Source organism: Jaculus jaculus, chromosome 5 (genome assembly GCF_020740685.1).
Source record: "Jaculus jaculus isolate mJacJac1 chromosome 5, mJacJac1.mat.Y.cur, whole genome shotgun sequence".
Classification (NCBI taxonomy): domain Eukaryota; kingdom Metazoa; phylum Chordata; class Mammalia; order Rodentia; family Dipodidae; genus Jaculus; species Jaculus jaculus.
In genome coordinates this window covers 32,782,154-32,804,473 of record NC_059106.1, presented here as the reverse complement: position 1 = coordinate 32,804,473, position 22,320 = coordinate 32,782,154, and the positions used below count along the sequence as shown (strand labels likewise).

Here is a 22,320-nt window from a genome sequence, read left to right as displayed (position 1 = left end):
CAACTGTCTTCTAACTTCGTTATCAAAGAGCCACACTATGTACTAGGCACAGACTGAGTTTTTTTTTTTTTCCTCTTATTTAAAACCCCCCAAATACTAGATGCTAAACCCAACATATTTATATAGCAACAATGCTTAAAAATTACTTGATACACAGAGCTGGGCATGAAAGCACATGCTTGTAATCCCAGCAGTTTGGGAGGTGGAGGCAGGAGCTTCAAGAGTTCAAAGTCATCCTTAGCTACAGAGCAAGTTTGAGGCCATCTGGGGTACTCGGAGTCTCTGTCTCAAATTTTTTTTTTTTTTTTTTTTTTTTTTTTTTTTTGCTATAAAGCCTTTAAGTTAAATCTTTACAGCACAAAGAATATCTAAGTGAGCAATAGTTTGGGGAGTGTACAATAAAAATGATTTCCCAGGATCAAAATTAGTCTCTTCATCTAAAGGTGAGAAGTGGGATTGTGGGAGTTCAGATTCCATTCATTAGGCATGCTTTCATTACACCAATGGACACATGGTCTGTTAGCTCTCACATTCTGCCAGTACCCACAGTTAAGCTCTAACCATATATTATACCCCAAAGAAAAACAGGAGGCACTAAAAGGTTAAGAATTCAAACTGTTGTTTACCACTTGCAGAAAAGGATTTTCATGTTTCCCTTTTCAGCTTTACAAAAAGTCAACTTTGATTTTATATTACAAAGCACCCTATGAAGCAGCCACTAGATCCACACTTGCGAAATGATTACCAAGGAATAAATACAAATGATGTAATTCTCAGAATTACATTGATACCCACATTAGACCCGTTCTTTATCATCTCCATCAGCACATTTTGTGTGTTCCATGAATCTTCTGGAAGCACTAACCTAGAACATGGACTCTAGTTTTCTGGAATGATGCCTGAACACTGACTGAGTTGTGAGGACCCAACTGTGCACAGATCACTGAGAATACAGTTAGTTCTCCTGGCGGTCCTCTACAACCTGACCTGACAATCTCAGTGACTGGTATAAAACTGACCTAACCTCACTTGAAATTCACTCTCAATTTGCATGCTTTCTTATACTTCAGGAAACTAAATATACTTATAAATCTGATCTCATCATCACAATTGTGCCTTGGAAAAGCAGCTTGTTTCTCTACGGGAGATAATCAGGTGAACATGTTAGAAAACAATAATAATTTAATGTCATCCTAGTTCAAGAGTACAGTACATCTACGTATGCTTTTTATAACCTAGCTGAAACTGATTATTCAAGTATAACAATGTTAGTCCTTCAAATGTTATTCATGTAGTGCAAAAGAATATATATGCATATGTGTATGCAGACCAAGCTACTGGACAACAGAAGGGAAATGTAACATCACATCGCGATCTTCCTGTGAATCCAAAATCCATTTCACTTGTAGGATATTCAGGCCCAGCAGTCTTGAATAAAAAAAACTTTATTCAGTTCAGTTTTCTGTGGAAAAAAAAAGCAAAAACCATTTTCTATAAGTATAAATGAACCTGGATATGAAGTATAAAGAAGTCTCTGGATGAGACTTAAACATGTTCACAAGCCAGGCATGGTAGTGCAGGCCTTTAATAACAACACTCAGGAAGCAGAGTAGGTGGATTTCTGTAATTTCAAAGCCACAATGAGAATCCAAAGTGAATTCCAAGTCAGCCTGGACTAGAAAGCAAGACCCTACCTCAAAAAAAGAAAAAAGTTCAGGTTCAAGAGAAAACCATACAGTTAACAAATGATCCTATGAGATTTCTTCTTGCGTCTAAGTCAGGTAAGAATGGTATAACTGCTGGGGTTGCAATTATCAAGTTTTATGCATGTATTCTTTCATTTTATAAACATGTCTTATGAGCATGTGTGTATGTATGGGAATGTCAGAGTCCTGCTGCTGTCTGTCTGGCTTTACGTGGGTGCTGAGGAATTAAGTTCAGGGTAACAGACTTTGTAAGCAAACACCTTGAACCCCTGAGCCATTTCCCCAACCCCGTATTCATTCATTCATTGAGGATCAAGCCCACAGCTTTTTACATGCTGAGTATATGCTCCTCCACTGAGTTATACCTTCAGCCCTCAGTTATTAATAAATAATTTAAATTTTATGTTCTTCCTCCTACCTTCACATTCTTTGCTAACTGACAACTCTACAGTTAAAAGTTGAGAAATCTCAGCTGGGCGTGGTGGCACACGCCTTTAATCCCAGCACTTGGGAGGCAGAGGTAGGAGGGTTGCCATGAGTTCAAGGCCACCCTGAGATGAAAGAGTTAATTCCAGGTCAGCCTGGACCAGAATGAGACCCTACCTCAAAAAACAAAACAAAAAAAAAAAAAAAAAAAAGTTGAGAAATCTCAAGAGTACAGGAGCAAAAAAGAGCTACTGAGGGGCTGACTCTAACCAACGGTGTGTATCAATTTTCTTTGAACCGAAACATTCCCTCCTGAAGGGGAGAAGAACTCAGGAGGTCAATAAGTCTGGGAAAGGTTGCAATTCCCCTCCCTAAAATTATATAGAAGTTAACTGCTTGGGAGGAGACCCTCTTCCCAGCTGAGCTGTCCACAGGGACTGCATACAAGTCCTGCAGTGTGCTGGAGATTCTCGGGACAGCAGAGCCGCCAGCCAGTTTTGCACTGAGCTCCTGAGATGCATCTTCTGTGAGATGACACCTCTACTGGGTGGGATTTTGGATGATATAGATGCCTTTGAATCGCTCATGCTCCTATAAAGAACTCACCCTGTTTTGTAAGTAATGCCAATAAACACGTTGATTCCTCCACAAAAAAAAAAAAAAAAAAAAAAAAAGTTGGGAAAACTTTCATAATTTTAACAAAATAGGAAAGATGCAAAACAAACTATAACCAAGAATACTTAGTCATACATACAATGGATATTATTCCCCTGACACTGTGCCAGGAACCAGGGATCCAAAGATAAAGCAGGCTCTTAGAAGAGTTCAAGCTCATTGACAGGCAGGAGGAAAACTGCAGAATGCCCAAAATTCTCAAATTCATTCCTCAGTTTTTTGTGTATGGGTTTATTTTTAAATATTTTTATTTATTTATTTATTTATTTATTTATTTATTTATTTGACAGAGAAGAGGGAGAGTGAGAGAATGGGTGTACCAGGGCCTCTAGCCACTGCAAACAAACTCCAGATGCATGCGCCCCCTTGTGCATCTGGCTAATGTGGGTCCTGGGAAACTGAACCTAGGTCCTTTGGCTTTGCAGGCAAATGCCTTAACTGCTATGCCCCAGGTTTATTTTATATATATTATATATATATATATATTTGGTTTATTAAGGTAGGGTCTTACTCTACCCAGGCGTTCTCCAGTCTTCAAATATGTAACAATGAAAACGGCTGAATACTACCAAATTAATACCCAAGAATCCTCAAGCCTAACACACATTTCCTTGTTAAGTATGTCTGTCTCTGAGCCCAGATCATCTGCTTTTCAGCATTACATTCATGAAAACAGCTGCACAATGAAAGGTTTACAGTTTGGAAGAAGCAAACAAACAGTGAAAACTTCATAAAGACTCAGTAATAAAGCAGAAAACTGACATGATAAACCTTTTACTATACTTCTAATAGTTTCAGCAAAAAACTACAAATTTTAGCTATTCATGGTGCTGCATGCTTGTAATCCCAGCACTTAGGAGAAGGTTGCCAAAGGAATATCATTTCAAGTTCAATCAAGGTCAGACTGAACTAAGAGTGAGATATTTCAAACACAAAAAGCAAAATGCAAACTGAAAGAAATCTAATTTTCAATAACTGCTGAAGCAGTTTAATTTTGTGAGACAGAATCCAATTATGTGTTTGTGGCTGGTCTTAAACTCTCAATCCTCCTGCCTCCACCTCCCAAATGATAAAATTACAGGTATGTAGCTTCCTGCTTAGCATATTAAAATTGTATGTATGGGGCTGAAGAAATGGCTTAGCGGCCAAGGCTCTTGCTTGTGAAGCCTAAGGACTTGTGGTGGTTTGATTCAGGTGTCCCCCATAAACTTAGGTGTTCTGAATGCTAGGTTCCCAGCTGATAGAGATTTGGGAGCTAACACCTCCTGGAGGCAGTGTATCATTGGGGCTGGGCTTATGGGTGTTATAGCCAGTTTCCCCTTGCCAGTGTTTGGCACACTCTCCTGTTGTTGTTATCCATCTGATGCTGGCCAGGAGGTGATGTCCACCTGCTCATGCCATCATTTCCCCCTGTCATCATGGAGTTTTCCTTCAAGTTTGTAAGCCAAAATAAACCTTTTTCCCCCACAAGCTGCTCTTGGTCCAGGGTCAGGTGTTATCTGCCAGCAATGTGAACCTGACTTCAACAGGACCCATGTTCTATCTCTGTACAGATCCCACATAAGCCAGACACACAAAGGTGACATAAGCAAGGTTGCACACTAATGGCACAAGAGTCTAGAGTTCAAATGCAGTGGCTGAGGCCCTGGTGCGCCAATTCTCCTTCCTTTAAAAACAAAAGATCATTAGGTATGTACCATCCAGTATATAATTTTGGGTTTTTATTTACAAACAGAAAGACAATGGGCTCACCACAGGGCTTATGCCACTGCAAACAAACTCCAAATACATGCCCCACTTTGTGTATCTGGCTTTACCTGGGTACTGGGGAATCAAACCCAGGGTGCAGGCTTTGCAAGTGAGCACCTTTAACCACTGAGCCATCTCCCCAACCCCTATAATTTAAAAAACTATATTTTATTTATTTATTTATGAGAGAGAAAGAGACAAATAGAGAGAAAGAGAAAATGGACACACCAGGGCCTCTAGCCACTGCATACTAACTCCAGACACATGTGCTCCCTTGTGCATCTGGCTTACGTGGGTCCTGGGGAATTGAACCCGCATCCTTAGACTTCACAGGCAAATGCTGTAACTGCTAAGCCATTTCCCCAGTCCCCTATAATTTGTTTTTAATCTTTAATGATGTGATAAATTGCTCCAATGTAAGTATAAAAATAATTATTAAACTATTTTTAGGGGTTTTTTAAAATGTTTTCATTTGTTTATTTCCAAGCACAGGGAGAATGGGAATGCCAGGGACTCTAGCCACTTCAAAAGAAACCCAGACACATGTGCTAACTTGTATATCTGGCTTTATAAGGATACTAGAGTAATGAACCCAGGCCATTAGACTTTGCAAGCAAGTGCCTTAACCACTGAGGCATCCGTCTAGCCTTTAATATATTTTTGTTGTAGTTGCCAAATTTCTCTACCTTCCAACTCCTAACTTTGTACAGCATGAAAAGGAGTTTTAAGGACTGAAGTGTGGCTCAATGACAGAATGCTTGCCTAGCATGTGTAAGATCCTAACTCAACTCCTAATTCCAAAAATCAAATTAAAATTATAAAAGAGGTGGGCATGGTTGCACCTGCCTTTAATCCCAGGATTCAGGAGGCAGAGGTAGGAGGATGACCATGAGTTCAAGGCCGTACTGAGACTAAATAATGAATTCCAGGTCAGCCTGTGCTAGAGCAAGACCCTACCTCAAAAACCCAAAAAATAAAAATAAAAAATAATCATCAAAGAATCTGGGCACAGTGGTGCACACCTTTAAACCCAACACTCAGGTGGCAGAGTGAAGAGGATTGCTGTGAGTTCAAGGCCAGCATAAGACTGTATAGTAAATTCCAAGTCAGTATGAACTAGAGCAAGACTGTTCCTTGAAAAACTAAAAATAATAATAATAGAGAAATGAAGAATCAAAAAGGAGGTTAAAAACAAACAAGGGGCTAGGAAGATGGCTTAAGTGGTTAAGGCTCATGCCTGCGAAGCCCAAGGACCCAGGTTTGATTCTCTAGGTCCCACATAAGCCAGATGCTCATAGTAGCGCATGCGTCTGGAGTTTGCAGTGGCTAGAAGCCCTGGCGCATCCATTCTCTCTCTCTCTCTCTCTCTCTCTCTCTCTCTCTCACTCTCTCACTCACTCACTGTAATAAATTTAAAAAAAAAGAAGCCGGGTGTGGTGGCGCATGCCTTTAATTTCAGCACTCGGGAGGCAGAGGTAGGAGGATCGCCGAGAGTTTGAGGCCACCCTGAGACTACATAGTGAATTCCAGGTCAGCCTGAGCCAGAGTGAGACCCTAACTCGAAAAACCAAAAAAAAACACAACACATAAATATTTTTTTATCTTTAGTGTTACTGTGCCCTACTTAAATTTCGCATGGTGTTTAGGAATCATTTTATCCTAGTTTCAATAACATTAAAAAGAAAAAAAAAAAAAAGTAAAACACTTCTCAGCCCACTACTACAGCACTGAGGACCAAGAAGGACAAAGGAAAGAGACAGCAAAATAGAGGAAGGACTACCTTGAGGATCACTGTGAATTCAAGGCCAGCCTAGGACTACAGAGTGAGTTCCAGGACAGTGTAGGCTACAGTAAGATAACTACCTTGAAAGAAAAAAAAATTAATACAATAAAATATAAAATCAAGCCAGGCGTGGTGGCACACGCCTTTAATCCCAGCACTTGGGAGGCAGAGGTAGGAGGATCTCCGAGAGTTCAAGGCCACCCTGAGACTACATAGTGAATTCCAGGACAGCTTGAGCCAGAGTGAGACCCTACCTTGAAAAACAAACAAACAAACAAAAATTATATATATAAAATCAGCTAAGCATGTTGCATGCCTTTAATATGAGCACTGGGGAGGCAGAGGTAAAAGGATTACTGTGAGTTTGAGGCCAGCCTGGTACTACAGTGTGAGTTCCAGGTCATCCTTGGCTATAGTGATGCCCTACCTTGAAAATAAAACAAAACAAAATGTGAAATCACTTTTTAAAAATTGAAAAACAGTGTTGGAGAGATGGTTCCACAGTTAAAGAAACCTGTTTGCAAGTCTGAAGGACCAAGTTCAATTCTCTAGTACCCATGTAAAGCCAGATGCACAAAGTTTTACATGTGTCTAAGTTTGCAGCAGCAAGAAGCCTTAGGGGACAATATTCACTCTGGCCCTCCCTCTCTCTCTCTCTCTCTGATTCTCCCATTCAAATGAATAATAAAAGTATCTTAAAAATGTAAAACACTGGATAAAATAAAGCCCAATAGGGCTGGAGTGATGACTTAACAGTTAAGGCACTTGCCCGTGCAGCCTAAGGACCCAGGTTCAATTTCCTAGTATCTACCTAAGCCAGATGCACAAGGTAGCACATGTAACTGGAGTTCGTTTGCAGTGGATAGAGACCCTGGCACACCCATTCTCTCTCTCTAAAATAAATAAAATATTTTTTAAAAAAACTAACACCCAACCATCATAAGAAAAATTTTCAAATGAATGAAAGAACAAAAGAAATAAGTTAAGGTCTGTATCTTAAAAGCTACAAGAACAGCTAGACTTGGTGGCATATGCATTTAATCCCAGCACTCAGGAGGCTGAGGGAGGAGGATCTCTGTGACTCTGAGGCCAGCCTGAGACTACATAGTAAATTCCAGGTCAGCCTGGGCTACAGCAAGACCATACCTCGAAAAACAAGCAAACAAAAAGAGTTCATACATTTTTTCAAATTATAAAACTAGGGTCTTAGCCAGGTATGGTGGTACGCACCTTTAATCCCAGCACTAGGGAGACTGAGGTAGTAGGACCACCATGAACTCAAGGCCTGACTGGGCTACAGTGAGATCCTTCCTCAAACAATACCAAAACAAAACAAAACAAAAACAAAACAAAAAAACAACTATACTCTTACCTTCTCCGTCTTTGATAATATAAATGCACCAACCACTGGGCAATAAAAGGCCATATAATAGCAAAAGTTAATGCACCAGGAGACATCTCAAAGGGCCACCAAGATGGTCTCTGAGAAAATAAAAGTAAATTTGTTACCAAGCTATTAAATATTCAATGTACAAAGACAGAAGTAACCCATTTGTGGTATGGTATGGTATGTTGTATGTTTTATGTTATGTTATGTTATGTTATGTTTTGATTCAGTTCGGTTCAGTTTGGTTTTGAGGTAGGGTTTCACTCTAGCTCAGGCTGACCTGGAATTTACTATGTAGTCTCAGGGTGGCCTTGAACCACGGTGATCCTCCTACCTCTGCCTCCCAAGTGCTGGGATGAAAGGCGTGTACCACCACACCCAGCTCATAATTTTTTTTTTAATCATTTTATTTATTTACAAGCAGAGAACGAATAGGGGTGTACTAGTACCTCTAGCCTTTGCAAACAAACTCCAGATGCACGTGCCACTTTGTGTACCTGCCTTTACAAGGGTATTGGAGAACGGATCATGGGTCATTAGGTTTTGTGAGCAAGAGCCTCCAGCCCCAATAATCCATTATTTTATTTTATTATTTATTTATCTATTTGAGAGTGACAGAGAAAGAGGCAGAGAAAGACAGAGAGAATGGGTGCACCAGGGCCTCCAGCCACTGCAAACAAACTCCAGATGCGTGTACCCCCTAGTGCATCTGGCTAACGTGGGTCCTGGGGGAATAGAGCCTCGAACCAGGGTCCTTAGTCTTCACAGGCAAGTGCTTAACCGCTAAGCCATCTCTCCAGCCCAGTAGTCCACAATTAAAAAAAAAAAAAAAACGTAACTCAGGGCTGGGGAGATGGTTCAGCAGTAAAAGGTGTACGCTTGCCAAGTCTGCTGCACTAGGTACAGTTCTCCAGCAGCCACATTTTAAAGCTGCATGTAAAGAAGCCCTGCATCAAAGATCCAGCATGCCTATGACAAGGGGCCTAAACTCACGAGCCAGACTAATCTCAAAGAAGATGGGACACAGACTACATTGACCTACACATGTGGACCACAGCATATATGTGCCCCTCCCACATACGCTAATTTGTTAAGTAAGCTAGGCACAGTGGTGCACGCCTTTAATCCTAGCACTCCAAAGGCAGAGGTAGGAGTATCACCATGAGTTCAAGGCCACCGTGAAACTACATAGTGAATTCCAAGTCAGCCTGGGATAAAGTGAGACCCTACCTCAAAAAAAAAAAAAAACATAAAAAGGACTGGAGAGATGGCTTAGTGGTTAAGGCACTTGCCTGTGAAGTGTAAGGACCCAAGTTCGACTCTCCAGATCCCACATTAGCCAGATGCACAAAGGTGAGGCAAGTACAAGGTGACACATGCCCACTAGGTGGCACAAGTGCCTGGAGTTCAACTTCAGTGGCTGAGGAACTGGCACACCAATATTCTCTCTCTCTGAAAACTAAAAGGAACTAAAGAGTTAATAACTATCCCTAAAGCTTGCAGGCAATAAAAGAAACAACAGAGACATTTGGCTTGGCACCCTTACCTGACTGATGTATTCCCCTTAGCTTAGGTGGCCTTGAAGGACCAGAAACCATCTGAGGATCCTCCCTTAGACATTCCTAGCTGAAAAAGCCTATTCTGAACAAGGACACAAACAGCTACAATCTTCTTATCAACTACACCTGGTACAGTCTGTTTTTCTTAGGAGCCTCCTTATAAACTTACACCATAGCCTGGCTCTATGTTTCAGCCTCCATCCTGCAGGAAAGCTGTTGTATCTCACTGTTTTCTCTAATGAAACAGTGTGTAGAGTTCAAAGACCCGTATTCTCTTTTGTTTTTCTCTTACACTTTCCTTACAATAATAATAAATTTAAAATAAATAGGGCTGGGGAGACAGCTCAGCAGTCAAAGGCTCTTGCTTACAAAGTCGGCCTGCCTGGCTGTGATGCCTCAGTGCCCACATAAAGCCAAATGGAAAAAGGGCTGCATAAGTCTGGAGTTTGTTTACAGTAGCAGGAGTTCCTCATGCTCCTTCCCAAATAAATTAAAAAAAAATATTTTACACAAATAAATAAAATTAGTAACAAATATCACTTCCAGTAAAAATATCCTGGGATGTATGCCGGCCGATGTGCATGCCTTTAATCCCAGCATTTGGGAGGCAGAAGTGGGAGGATCACTGTGAATTCAAGGCCAGCCTGGGCTAGAGTGAGACCCTACTTCAAAAATCAAAACAAGGGGCTAGAGAGATGGCCTAGTGGTTAAGGCATTTGCCTGCAAAGCCAAAGGGTCCCAGTTCAATTCTCCAGGACCCACATAAGCCAGATGTACAAAGTGGCTGGAGGCCCAGGCGTGCCTATTCTTTTTGTTTGTTTATTTTTATTTATTTATTTGAGAGCAACAGAGAGAGAGAGAGAGAATGGGCGTGCCAGGGCTTCCAGCCACTGCAAACGAACTTCAGACGCATACGCCCCCTTGTGCATCTGGCTAATGTGGGTCCTGGGGAATCGAGCCTCGAACTGAGGTTCTTAGGCTTCACAGGCAAGCACTTAACTGCTAAGCCCTGGCGTGCCTATTCTTCCCCCTCCCTCTCTGCCTCTTTCTGTCAAATAAGTAAATAATAACAAAAAATCAAAGCAAAACAAAAGGATATTCTGGGATTCCCCTGAAAAGCTTACAAACAAGCTCTCAAAGAAAGTAGGAACTCAGTAAACTGACTTCCAAGACAAGTAAACACACTCCCCCACACACAATTTTTCACTGCAATTATCTGGTTTTTTTCTTTTTTGCCAAAATAGGGTCTATCTTAGGCTGACCTGGAATTCACTATATAGTCTCAGGGTGGCCTTGAACTCGCAGCAATCCTACTACCTCTGCCTCCGGAGTGCTGGGATTAAAGGTGTGTACCACCGTGTCCAGTTTTTTTTGTTTGTTTTTGTTTTTTGTTTTTTTGAGGTAGGGTTTCACTCTAGCCTAGGCAGACCTGGAATTCACTATGTAGTCTCTCAGTGGTCTTGAACTCATGGTGATCCTCCTCCCTTGCCTCTCAAGTGCTGGAATTAAAGGTGTGCACCACCACACCTGGCTCACGTGAATTTTTAGTAAAAAAAAAAAAAAGAGAGAGAGAGAGAGAGAGAGAGAAAGAATAGGAGAAGGAATGGGCCTCCTGCCACTGCAAACAAACTCCAGACACATATGCCACTTAGTACATTTGGCTTTATGTGGGTTAAAGGGAAATCAAACTCAGACCATTAGACTTTACAAGCAAGTGCCTTTAGCAGCTGAGCTGCAGCCCTACTTCAATTCTCTCTCACTCTACCTGCCTCTTTTTCTCTCACTTTCTCAAATAAGTAATAACCCCAGAATTAGGCTGGAAAGCCAGGCATGGCAGTGCATGTCTTTAATCCCAGCACTGGGGAGGTAGAGGTAGGAAGATCGTCAGGAGTTCAAGGCCACCCTGAAACTACATAGTGAATTCCAGGTCAGCCTGGGATAGAGGAAAACCCTACCTCAGAAAAAAAAATTAATTGGACTAGATAAATGGCTCAGCAGTTAAAAGGTATTTGCTTGCAAAGCCTGACTGCCTGGGTTTGATCCCCCAGTGCCTATGTAATGCCAGATGCATTAAGTGGTGTGTGTGTGTCTGGAGTTTGCAGTGACAAGAAGCCCTGATGGGTCCATACTCATTCTCTCTGCCTCTATCTCTCTCAAATAATTAAATGAATGAATAAATAAATAAATACGTGGTGGCACACGCCTTCAATCCCAGCACTCGGGAGGCAGTGGTAGGATTGCAGTGAGTTTGAGGCAAACCTGAGACTCCATAGTGAATTCTAGGTCAGGCTGGGCTAGAGTGAGACCCTACCTCAAAAAACCTATATATATATATATATATATATATATATAAAATAAATAAAACCCTAGAATTTATTTTTAAGAAAAGAAGTCTTACCTGTGAGGAGGGTTGTGTCTGCAATGTGGATGACTTTGTCTGTAAATGCAAATGAATAGTGTCTTAGCTTTGACAGAATGGGGGGGTACACAGTATTTGTTTTCTTTTGTCTTTTGTAGTACTTTTTTCTCTTTTTCTTTTTCTTCTTTTTTTTGGTTTTTCGAGGTAGGGTCTCACTCTAGCCCAAGCTGACCTGGAATTCACTATGTAGTCTCAGGGTGGCCTTGAACTATCAGCGATCTTCCCTCTGCCTCCCAAGTGCTAGGTTTCAAGGCGTGCACCACCACACCCAGCTCAGTCATCTCTTAAATAGTATTTTAAAAAGTAGATCCTGGGCCAGGCATGGCGGTGTATACCTTTAATCCACTCAGGAGGCAGAGGTAGGAGGATTGTGGTGAGTTCAAAGCCACCCTGAGACTACATAGTGAATTCCAGGTCATCCTGGGATAGAGGAAAATCCTACTTCATTTAAAAAAAAAAAAAAAGTTAGTGATTATGCAAATTTGAACACACTGCTTTACAGAGTCAACAAGGACAGTAAGGTAAACTCAGAATCTTACCTGCAAAGCCGTTAGGGTTTCCAGTTTGTGAAGTCTCTGGAGGACATTCTGCATGTCCTCCTGCAATCTGATGAGCACCAGCGCAATCTGCTCATTGAGGCTGCCTCGTGACCCTCGGTCGGAGCCCCAGCGCTCTCCATCACCTCCACTACCAACTTGCCGGCCCTTTGTTCCTTCACTCAAATGTGGCATCCTATGCCCTATTTTATGAGATTAAAACAAGTTAGCTGTAAATGAGACTTTAAAAAAAAAATTATTTCTTTCCAAGCACAGAGAAATAGGAAAGAGAATGGGCTACATACACCAGGTACTCTAACCACTACAAACAAACTCCAGATGCATGCACCATTTTCTGCACCTAGCTTTATGTGGGTACTGGGGAATTAAACTCAAGTTGTTAGGATTTGCAGATAAGCACCTTAACCTCTAAGTCAGCTCTCCAGCCCTGTAAATAAAACTTTAAAATAAATAAATAAAAATAAAAGACCAGTGTGGTGGCATATGCCTTTAATCCCAGCACTTGGGAGGCAGAGGTAGGAGGATCACCATGAGTTCAAGGCCATCCTGAGAATACAAAATGAATTCCAGGTCAGCCTGGGGTACAGTGAGACCTTACCTCAAAAAAAAGAAAAATAGAAATAAAGCCAGGGATGGTAGCACCCACCTTTAATATCAGAATTTGAGAGGCTGAGGTAGAATTGCTGTGAGTTCAAGCCCAGCCTGGGACTACATAGTGAATTCCAGATCAGTCTGTGTTAGAATAAGACCCTACCTCTAAGAAAAAATGAAAGGGAAGGGGAGGGAAGGAAGGAGGAAGAGAACAGAAAAGAAATAGTGTTCTATTGATTTTCTTCAGTTAATTCCTTTAACTTTAAGTCCAAAGAAAAGCAGAAGAAATCATGAAGCACATAAAATAGACCTCTGTCTCTATCTCAAATAATTAAGTAAAAATAAAATATTTTATATAGTAAAATTTAAAAAAAAAACAGTAAAAAGAAATGTTTAAAAAAAGATAAAGAAATGAAAGACCAAATAAACTGGATGTGCTCACACATGCCTTTAATCCCAGTACTCAGAAGCAGAAGTAGGAGGATCACCATGAGTTTGAGGCCACCCTGAGACTACATAATGAATTTCAGGTCTGCCTGGGCTATACAGTGAGACCCTACCTCAAAATAAAACACCCTATAAAACAGTGCCAGGTATGGTGGTGCATGCCTTTAATTACAGCATTTAGGAAGCATAGTAAAAAAAAAAAAGAAAGAAAGAAAGAAAGGAAGGAAAGAAGATACATACCTCTCCCTCTTCTGACAGAGAATTCCTCACTTTCTCCAGCGCGCTTCTCACGATGTGGCGCTCCACTGTTATTTCTGCCATCTTCTCCTCCATGCTTTACTTCACCTTTGCCCTCGACTGCCATCATCTGCATGTGCCCAATGGCTCCATTTCCAGGAGATACTCGAACATCTTCATGAAAACCAGAATTTTCCAAGTGCTGACTGGGATCACCACCCAAGTAATATTGAAATTGTCCACTGTCTGACATAAAGCTGTCTAAAGACTATAAATTTAAAATGAAACTTAGTTAACAACCAGGAATGTAAATTATATACCACAAAGTTATCATGGTAATAGATATGCTGTTTTGCTTAAAAATGGCTCTTCGGAGCTGGGTGTGGTCACGTACGCTTTTAATCCCAGCACTTGGGAGGCAGAGATAGGAGAATTATGAGTTCGAGGCCACCCTGAGATTACATAGTGAATTCCAGGTCAGCCTGAGCTACAGTGAAACCCTACCTCAAAAAACAAAACACACACACACACACACACACACACACACAAACACACACACAAAAGGCTCTTCTGTTACTGGCTAATGTATTCCTTTTTTTAAAAAAGTCCTAAACCAAGTATGATGGCTCACACCTTTAATCCTGGCAGTCAGGAGGCTGCAGTAGAATAGCTGACTTTGAAGCTACCCTAAGACTATCTAGTGAATTCCAGGTCAGCCTGGGCTAGAGCAAGACCCTATTACGAAAACTAAAAAATAAAAATAAAAAACTTGGAATGTAGATACACAAATGAAGAAAACAATGGGGAGAAATGAGTTGTTGTTTTTTTTCAAGGCAGGTTCTCATTCTAGCCCAGGCTGACCTAGAATTCACTATATAGTCTTAGGCTGGCCTCATCAGACTCATAATAATCCTTCTGCCTCTGCCTCTCGAGTGCTGGGATCAAAGGCGTGTGCCCCAGTGCCCAACACAATAATTTTGCCTATGAGCTTTGTGAAGCTGGGCACTAAAATGTTCTCATGAGTCAATCAATCACACAGAAAGTATAAACCCTCTATTTTTCAGTGGTCTATAAAGGGTAGAAAAAACAAAAGTTCTACGGGAGCTGGGCCTGGTGGCACACACTTTAATCCCAGCACTAGGGAGGCAGGGATCGGAGGATCACCATGAGTTCAAGGTGAGACTACATAGTGAATTTCAGGTCAGCCTGGACTAGAATGAAACCCTACCTTGAAAATCCAAAAAAAAAAAAAGTTCTACTGGGTGTGGTGGTGCTCACAGCTATAATCCCAGCACTCAGGATGCTAAAGTAGGATTGTCATGAATCTGAGACTAGCTTGTGGAGAGAGGGGACTTGAGAAGGAGGGGAAAAGAAGTGGAGGAAAGAGAAAGAAAGGAGGAGGAAAAAAGATGGAGGAAGAAGGAAGGGAAGTAGTGAGGAAGGAGGAAGAGGAAAAAGAACAAAGGAACAAGGGCTGGAGAGACAGCTTTGCAGCTAAGGCACTTGCCTGTGAAGCCTAAGGACCCACATTCAATTTTCTAGGTCCCACGTAAGCCAAGGTGGTGTATGCATCTGGAGTTTGTTTGCAGTGACTAGAGGCCCTGGCATACCCATTCTCAATCTCCCTCCCTCCCTCCCTCTCTCTCTCTCTCTCTCTCTCTCTGCATACCCATTCTCAATCTCCCTCCCTCCCTCCCTCCCTCCCTCTCTCTCTCTCTCTCTCTCTCTCTCTACCCATTCTCAACCTCGCTCCCTCCCTCCCTCCCTCCCTCCCTCCCTCCCTCTCTCTCTCTCTCTCTCTGTCTCTTTCGCTCACAAATAAAATTCTCAATCTATCTCCCTCCCTCTCTCCCTCCCTCTCTCTCTCTCTCTCTCTCTCTCTCTCTGTCTGTCTCTTTCGCTCACAAATAAAATAGTAACGGAGCTGGAGAGATGACTTAGTGGTTAAGGCACTTGCCTGCAGAACCTAAGGACCTAGGTTCAAGTCCCCAGAATCCGTATAAGCCAGATGCGCAGGGTGATGTATGCATCTGGAGTTCATTTATAGTGGCTAAAGGCCCTGGTGTGCCCAGGCTCTCTCTCTCTTTTCTCTCTCTCTCTCTCTCTCTCTCTTTCTCTGCTTGTAAATAAATAATAAATAAAAATAATTAAAAATTTAAAAAAAAAATTTATTTGCAAGCTGAGTGACACAGATAGAGAAGAGATAGAGAGAATGGGTAAACCAGGGCCCCCAGCCACTGCAAATGAACTCCAGACTAATGTGCCTCCTTGTGCATCTGGCTTACGTGGGTACTGAGGAACTGAACTTGGGTCCTTTGGCTTTGCAGGCAAGTGCCTTAACCACTACGCCATTTTTCCAGCCCCTAAAAATAATTGTTGTTGTTTAAAAAAAAAAAAAAAAAAAACAGGCATGGTGGCACACTCATATATCCCAGCACTCAGGAGCCAGAGGTAGAAGGATCACATGAGTCCAAGGCCACCCTGAGACTACATAGTGAATTCCAGGTCAGCCTGGGCTAGACTGAGACCCTACCCGGGGGGGGGGGGGGGGTGTGAAAAAAAAAAAAACATACATAAATAAAATTACAGAAAAAAAGAAGGGGAGGAAATATAGTTAAAAGCAACTTGGCCAGTTCTCCAGCCCAGGTAGGGCATTTCTGTTATTATTATTATGATTATTACATTATTGACAACTTCCATAATTATAGACAATAAACCATGATAATCCTCCAAAAAAAAAGGCTGGGCTGGAGAGATGGCTTAGCGGTTAAGCGCTTGCCTGTGAAGCCTAAGGACCCTGGTTCGAGGCTCGGTTCCCCAGGTCCCACGTTATCCAGATGCACAAGGGGGCGCACGCGTCTGGAGTTCATTTGCAGAGGCTGGAAGCCCTGGCGCGCCCATTCTCTCTCTCTCCCTCTATCTGTCTTTCTCTCTGTGTCTGTCGCTCTCAAATAAATAAATAAACAATTTTTTAAAAAAAAAAGCAACCTGGAAATGGTGACACATGCATGTAATTCCAGCACTTAGGAGGCCGAGGCAGGAGAATTGTTACAAGTTCATGGCCAGCCTGGGCTACAAAGCAAAACCCTCTCTCAAGAAAACAAAAGTTAAAAACATTTCAGGAAGGCAAGAAGTTAAGTGATTTTCTATACCACACACTGAACTGTATTACATATAGACAGGAAAATGACAAGAAGATGTGAAAATGCCAAATAAAAGTACAACTGTCAAACTCAATCTCCTATCAGAAAGAACTGCTAATAGGAAAAAATAAAAATAAAAACATATATTTTGTTGTTTTCATTTGTTTTGGTTTGAGTTTTTTTGAGGCAGGGTCTCACACTGACTAAGACTGGCCTAGAACTCACTTTAAAGCCCCAAGCTAGCCTTAATCTCACAGCAGTCCTGTTACCTCAGCCTCCTGAGTGCTGGACTATATGGGCCACACCTGGCTTCCATTTCTTCCCTCTTCCAGGGCCGGAGAGATGGCTAAGTGATTAAGGAGCTTGCCTGCAAAGCTTAAGGACTCATATTTGACTCTCCAGATCCCACATAACCCAGATGCACAAAGGTGAGACAAGTGCAAGGTTGCACATGCCCACTAGGTGGTGCAAGCCTCTGGAGTTCAATTTTAGTGGCTGAGGCTCTGGTGCACCAATTTTCTCTCTCTCTCTGTCTCTCTAATTTTTTTTTTAATCTTCCAAATACTGAATCTAACAAAAAAAAAAATGAAGATGTTTTAAAAATTATTTACTGAATGTCTGAAAGTGGGAGCACATGCTAGATCATGCATGTGGAAGTCAGAGGACAACTTTCAGATCAGCCCTTGCCTTCCATCTTGCTTTGAACAGGGTCTTGGTCTCACTCCCTCTCTCTCTTCTCTCTACTTTCTTGCTCGCGCTCGCACGTGCTCTCTCTCTCTCTCATTCTCTTTTTCTCTCTCTCTCCTCTGCTTCATTTGTGAGCTTCTAGGAAATTCTCCTGTTTCTACCTCCCTTCTCACCATAAATGCACTGGGATTACAGAAGCCCACCACAGTGTCTGGCTTTTACATGGGGTCTGGAGATCTGAACTCAAGTACTCAGAATTGTGCAGGAAGTGTGTTAATCCACTGAGCTGCCTCTCTAGGCCCTGAAGATTGTTCTGACCTGAAGATTGTTCTGACTAAAAGTTTTAACTCAATGGATTATAATCAATATGAAGAACTCATTTAGTTTTTGGAAGGCTTTTGTTTATTTGTTTGGTTGGTTTTTCCAGGTAAGGTCTCATCTAGCACAGCCTTGCCTAGAATTCACTACATAGACTCAGGTTGGTTGGCCTCAAACTCATAATAATCCTCCTACCTTTGTCTCCTGAGTGCTGGGATTAAATGCATATACCACCACACCTGGCTTTTTTAATTTTTAAGTTAGCATGCAAAGTGATCTATTCATTAAGGAGTTTTCATATATACATGCTATTAGACAATGCATTGGATTCTGCTATACCACTTTGAAAACTTGCTCATTAGAAAATGTCATTTTTACCTCTTCTTGTCCAAATTGCTCCATAGAGTCACAGTAAACCTCACTGTCTGAGTCACTTGTCAAATGCTGAACTCCTGAAATATCTTCATTGTGATCATCATTCATATCTAAATATGAACAAATGTCCAGATAGCATAAGTGCATCTATTGTTAAAAAACACTTTTATTCTATTTTATACATAATTACTAGATTATATTCATACTGACAGATTTGATTTACCAAGTCATCTTATTTATACAGTGATTAATTCATTTATTCATTTATAAACAGGTCTCACTGTGTATCCCAGGTTGACCTCAAACTCACAAGGCTGCTGCATCAACCTCCAAAGTGCTAAGATGACAGGTGTACCATCACATCTATCTCCAAATCGTACATTTTTTTTAACTTACCAAAAGTTTAAATTTAGATGATTGGACTTATTTGGAAAGATCACAGGCAGATGTGAAAGCACACACCTGTAATCTCAGTAAACTCAGAAGGTGGAGGCAGAAGGATCACAAGTCTGAGGCCTGACCAAGCCACAGAGGGTTACAGCCAGGCATGCTGGTGCACACCTTTAATCCCAACACTCCAGGAGGCAGTGGTAAGAAGATTGCAGTGAGTTCAAAGTCACCCTGAGACTACATAGTGAATTCCAGGTCAGCCTGAGTTAGAGTGAGACCCTACCTCAAAAAAAAAAAGGTAAATAAATAAATAAAAAATTTTTAAAAAGGAAATCTTGGCCAGGTGTGGTGGCACACACCTTTAATCCCAGCACTTGAAAGACAGAAGTAGGAAGACTGCCATGAGTTCGAGGCCACCCTGATACTACATAGGGAATTCAGGTCAGCCTGGACTAGAGTGAGACTCTACCTGGGGGTGGGGGGGAAGGGGCTGGAGAGATGCCTTAGCAGTTAAGGCACTTGCCTGCAAAGCCAAAGGACCCATGTAAACCAGATGCACAAGGTGGCAGACATGTCTGGAGTTCATTTTCAGTGGCTAGAGGCCTGGCGCACCCATTCTCATTCTCTCTCTCGCTCGCTCGCTCTGCCTCTTTCCCTCTCTCAAATAAATTTAAAAAATTTTTTAAAAAAGAAAGAAAACCTAGTATCCTTAAATTTGGAATAAAACTATGCAAGTTTGACTGTTACAAGAGGAAATGATGTTTCTTGGTTTTCAATATGTACACACTACAGACTGAGCCCTATATCATGAAGATAAGAAAGACTGTAACTGCCTTTACTAAGGAGAAAGCCAACATATAATCAGAGGATAAAACAATCAGGACTAAAAGTAAAAATTTCAGAGCTATGGAGAAGACTGAGGTTAAAGGCATTTATTTGCTGTAGTTTCCTGTCCCAGGTTCAATTCCCTACTACCCATATAGAGCCAGATACACAAAGTGGCACATGTATCTAGAATCATCTGCAGTGGCAAGAAGCCCTGGTACACCCATACTCTTTCTCTCTTAAATAAATAAATAAACATTTTCTTAAAGTAAAAATGTCACCAGGCATGGTGGTGCATGCCTTTAATCTTTAATCCCAGCACTCAGGAGGAAGAGGGGGATAACCATGAGTTCGAGGCCACCCTGAGACTACATAGTGAATTCCAGGGTCAGCCTGGGCTGGAGCAAGACCCTACCTCAGAAAAACCAAAACAAATAAAAATTTTGATGATTTTAAAGAATTATATGACAATATAATCAAAATGTCTCAATAGGGCTGGGAGATGACTCAGTGGTGAAAAGGCACTTATTCACAAAGCCTGTTGACCGAGGTCCAATTCCCCAGTACCCATGTAAAGCCAGATGTGGCAAGAGGCCCTAGTGTGCCTATACACATTCATATTCTCTCTTTCTCAAGTAAACAGATAAAAATTTAAAAAGGTCAAAACAACGTCTCCATAAAAACAAAGGTGGACATGCTGGTGCATACCCTGAATACCACCAGCACTTGGGGAGACGTAGACAGGAGTGCCATGAGGTCAACCTAGACTACACAGTAAATTCCAGGTCAACCTGGGCTAAGGTGAAATCATGCCTCAAAAAATAAAAATAATAAAAACTAGCTGGGTATGGTGGTGCATACCTTTAATCCCAGCACTGGGGAGGCAGAAGGATCGCCATGAGTTCAAGGCCACCCTGAGACTACATAGTAAATTCCAGGTCAACCTGAGCTGCAGTGAAACCCTACCTTGAAAAAAACAAAACAAAATAATAATAATAACTAAAAGATCTGGCCCTAATTCACTGCCCTTCAAACCAACAAACCCTTATGATAGTAATAATTTCTAAGATACTACCAAATAAGAGATTTTAAAATTTTAAACTATTCCTAAATATTCTGAAATTATTAAAAGAATATTTTCATTGTAGAACACAAAATATTTGAGGACAATACCTGGGTGAACACGGGCAGCAGTTTTTCCAGTTTGGTCCAAGTTTTGGTCTGTAAGTTTTACTTCTCCAGCTCTTTTGTCATTCCGGGAAGAATGGACACAGCTGTCATTCTGTACAACCTGAACAAGGCTGTCTTTATCATAGCCGTTAGTGACAATGACGTCCAAATTCTTATCTACTGTTTTCTTCATGATTTTCTTCTCTTTTATGAGAAAATGAAGAGATTCATAGAAATTCGGTGGAGGTCAACTGCTATATACTATATTGTAATTTCCACTAGTCATTTCCCAACTCACCTAATCCCGGCAAGGGTTTTCTACTTGGATCAGAGCAACAGGTGGTTCCTTGAAAAGGAAGTTAATATATGCCAAGAGCTAGCTAACTTGCTCATGTTCTCACTCTCTTTCGGTCTTGTTTGTTGTTTTGTTTTTGCATGACTGCTAGAAAATGAACCTAGAGTCTCACAAAATCCTGGCAAGTGCTCTACTGAAGAACTACATCCCCAGCTATCTCTGTTTTTGTTTGTTTTTAAAAATTTTTTGTTTATTTTTATTCATTTATTTGAGAGTGACATACAGAGAGATAAAGAGGCAGAGAGAGAGAGAATGGACGCAACAGGGCTCCCAGCCACTGCAAACAAACTCCAGACGCGTGCGCCCCCTTGTGCATCTGGCTAACGTGGGTCCTGGGGAATTGAGCCTCGAACCGGGGTCCTTAGGCAAGCACTTAACAGCTAAGCCATCTCTCCAGCCCTATCTTTGGTTTTTTGAGACAGGGTCTCACAGTATTCATTCTGTAGTCCATATTGATCTTGAACTCCTGGCAATCTTCCTGCCTCAGACTGCCAACTACTGGGATTACAAGCATGTGTCACCAAACCCATATTTAAAAATATTCTCAGGAATCAAGCTGGAGGTGAGCTAGAAAACTCCCTGCTGTCAGAATGCTGGAAAGAGCTACATAGCACAAAGCCTTTGGGGAAAGAGAAGTCACAAACAATTTTATATAGCAATGGACCCTGCAAGCCTTAAAGCTGGCCAGCCAGGCCAAATGTCCCAAAAGGTTTAGTAATAGTGGCAAGACTATTAAGGGAGAAAACAATTGCTCTCTAATTGGACTGGAGGCCCACCCCATGGGAGGGAATTCATGTCTGGTACTGAAAACCTAATGAAACAATAATAGCTAGGCAGCTGAAAAGATGGCTTAGCAGTTAAGGCACTTGCCTGCAAAGCAAGGACCCAGGTTCGGTTTTCCAGATCCCATGTAAGCCAGGTGCACATGTGGTGCATGTGTCTGGAGTTTGTTTGCACTGGCTGGAAGCCCTGGTGCACCCATTCTCACTCTCTCCCTCCTTCCCACCTCTCTCTCAATCTAATAAGTAAATAAATAAATAAAATCTTTAAAAAAATTATAACTAGGGAACTCATGAGTCTTAGGGGAGCAATAAACTGCTGTTATCTAGCTAAATGTATATATATTATGCCCACCAAACTGCCCTCTAAGGATTTCTTTGTTGTTGTTTTTCCAAGGCAGGGTCTCATTCTAGCCCAGGCTGACCTGGGGTTCACTCTATAGGCCAGGTGGGGTTCAAACCAACAGCAATCGTCCTACCTCTGCTTCCCAAGTGCTAGGACTAAAGGCATATACCATCACACCCCACTTTCTGGTTTGTCGAGGTAGGGTCTCACTCTAGCCCAGGCTGAGGAATTCACTATGTAGTCTCAGGGTGACCTTAAACTCATGGGTATCCTCCTACTACTGCCTTCCAAATACTGGGATTAAAGGCATGTGCCACCAAGCACTTTTTTTTTTTTTTTTTTTTGGTTTTTTGAGGTAGGGTTTCAATGTAGCCCAGGCTGACCTAGAATTCACTA

At 41.6% G+C, this 22,320-nt stretch overlaps 1 protein-coding gene across 6 annotated transcripts in view; it reads right to left on the bottom strand.

Moving 5' to 3' along the window:
- Nucleotides 1-289: 289 nt before the first annotated feature.
- Acbd5 (acyl-CoA binding domain containing 5) overlaps nucleotides 290-22,320 on the bottom strand; it is a 46,389-nt gene continuing 24,358 nt past the window's right edge. For 5 of the 6 annotated variants that reach the window (XM_045149195.1, XM_045149193.1, XM_045149196.1 and 2 more), the window contains 7 exons: nucleotides 20,448-20,648; nucleotides 18,063-18,169; nucleotides 13,540-13,804; nucleotides 12,244-12,443; nucleotides 11,684-11,722; nucleotides 7,712-7,821; nucleotides 290-1,462 (listed from right to left, as the gene is read on the bottom strand). In XM_045149195.1, coding sequence (XP_045005130.1) covers nucleotides 1,450-1,462; nucleotides 7,712-7,821; nucleotides 11,684-11,722; nucleotides 12,244-12,443; nucleotides 13,540-13,804; nucleotides 18,063-18,169; nucleotides 20,448-20,648 — 935 coding nt within the window. In that variant the 3' untranslated portion in view covers nucleotides 290-1,449. The remainder of the gene's footprint in view (nucleotides 1,463-7,711; nucleotides 7,822-11,683; nucleotides 11,723-12,243; nucleotides 12,444-13,539; nucleotides 13,805-18,062; nucleotides 18,170-20,447; nucleotides 20,649-22,320) is intronic. The other variant, XM_045149197.1, reaches the window with a different exon arrangement.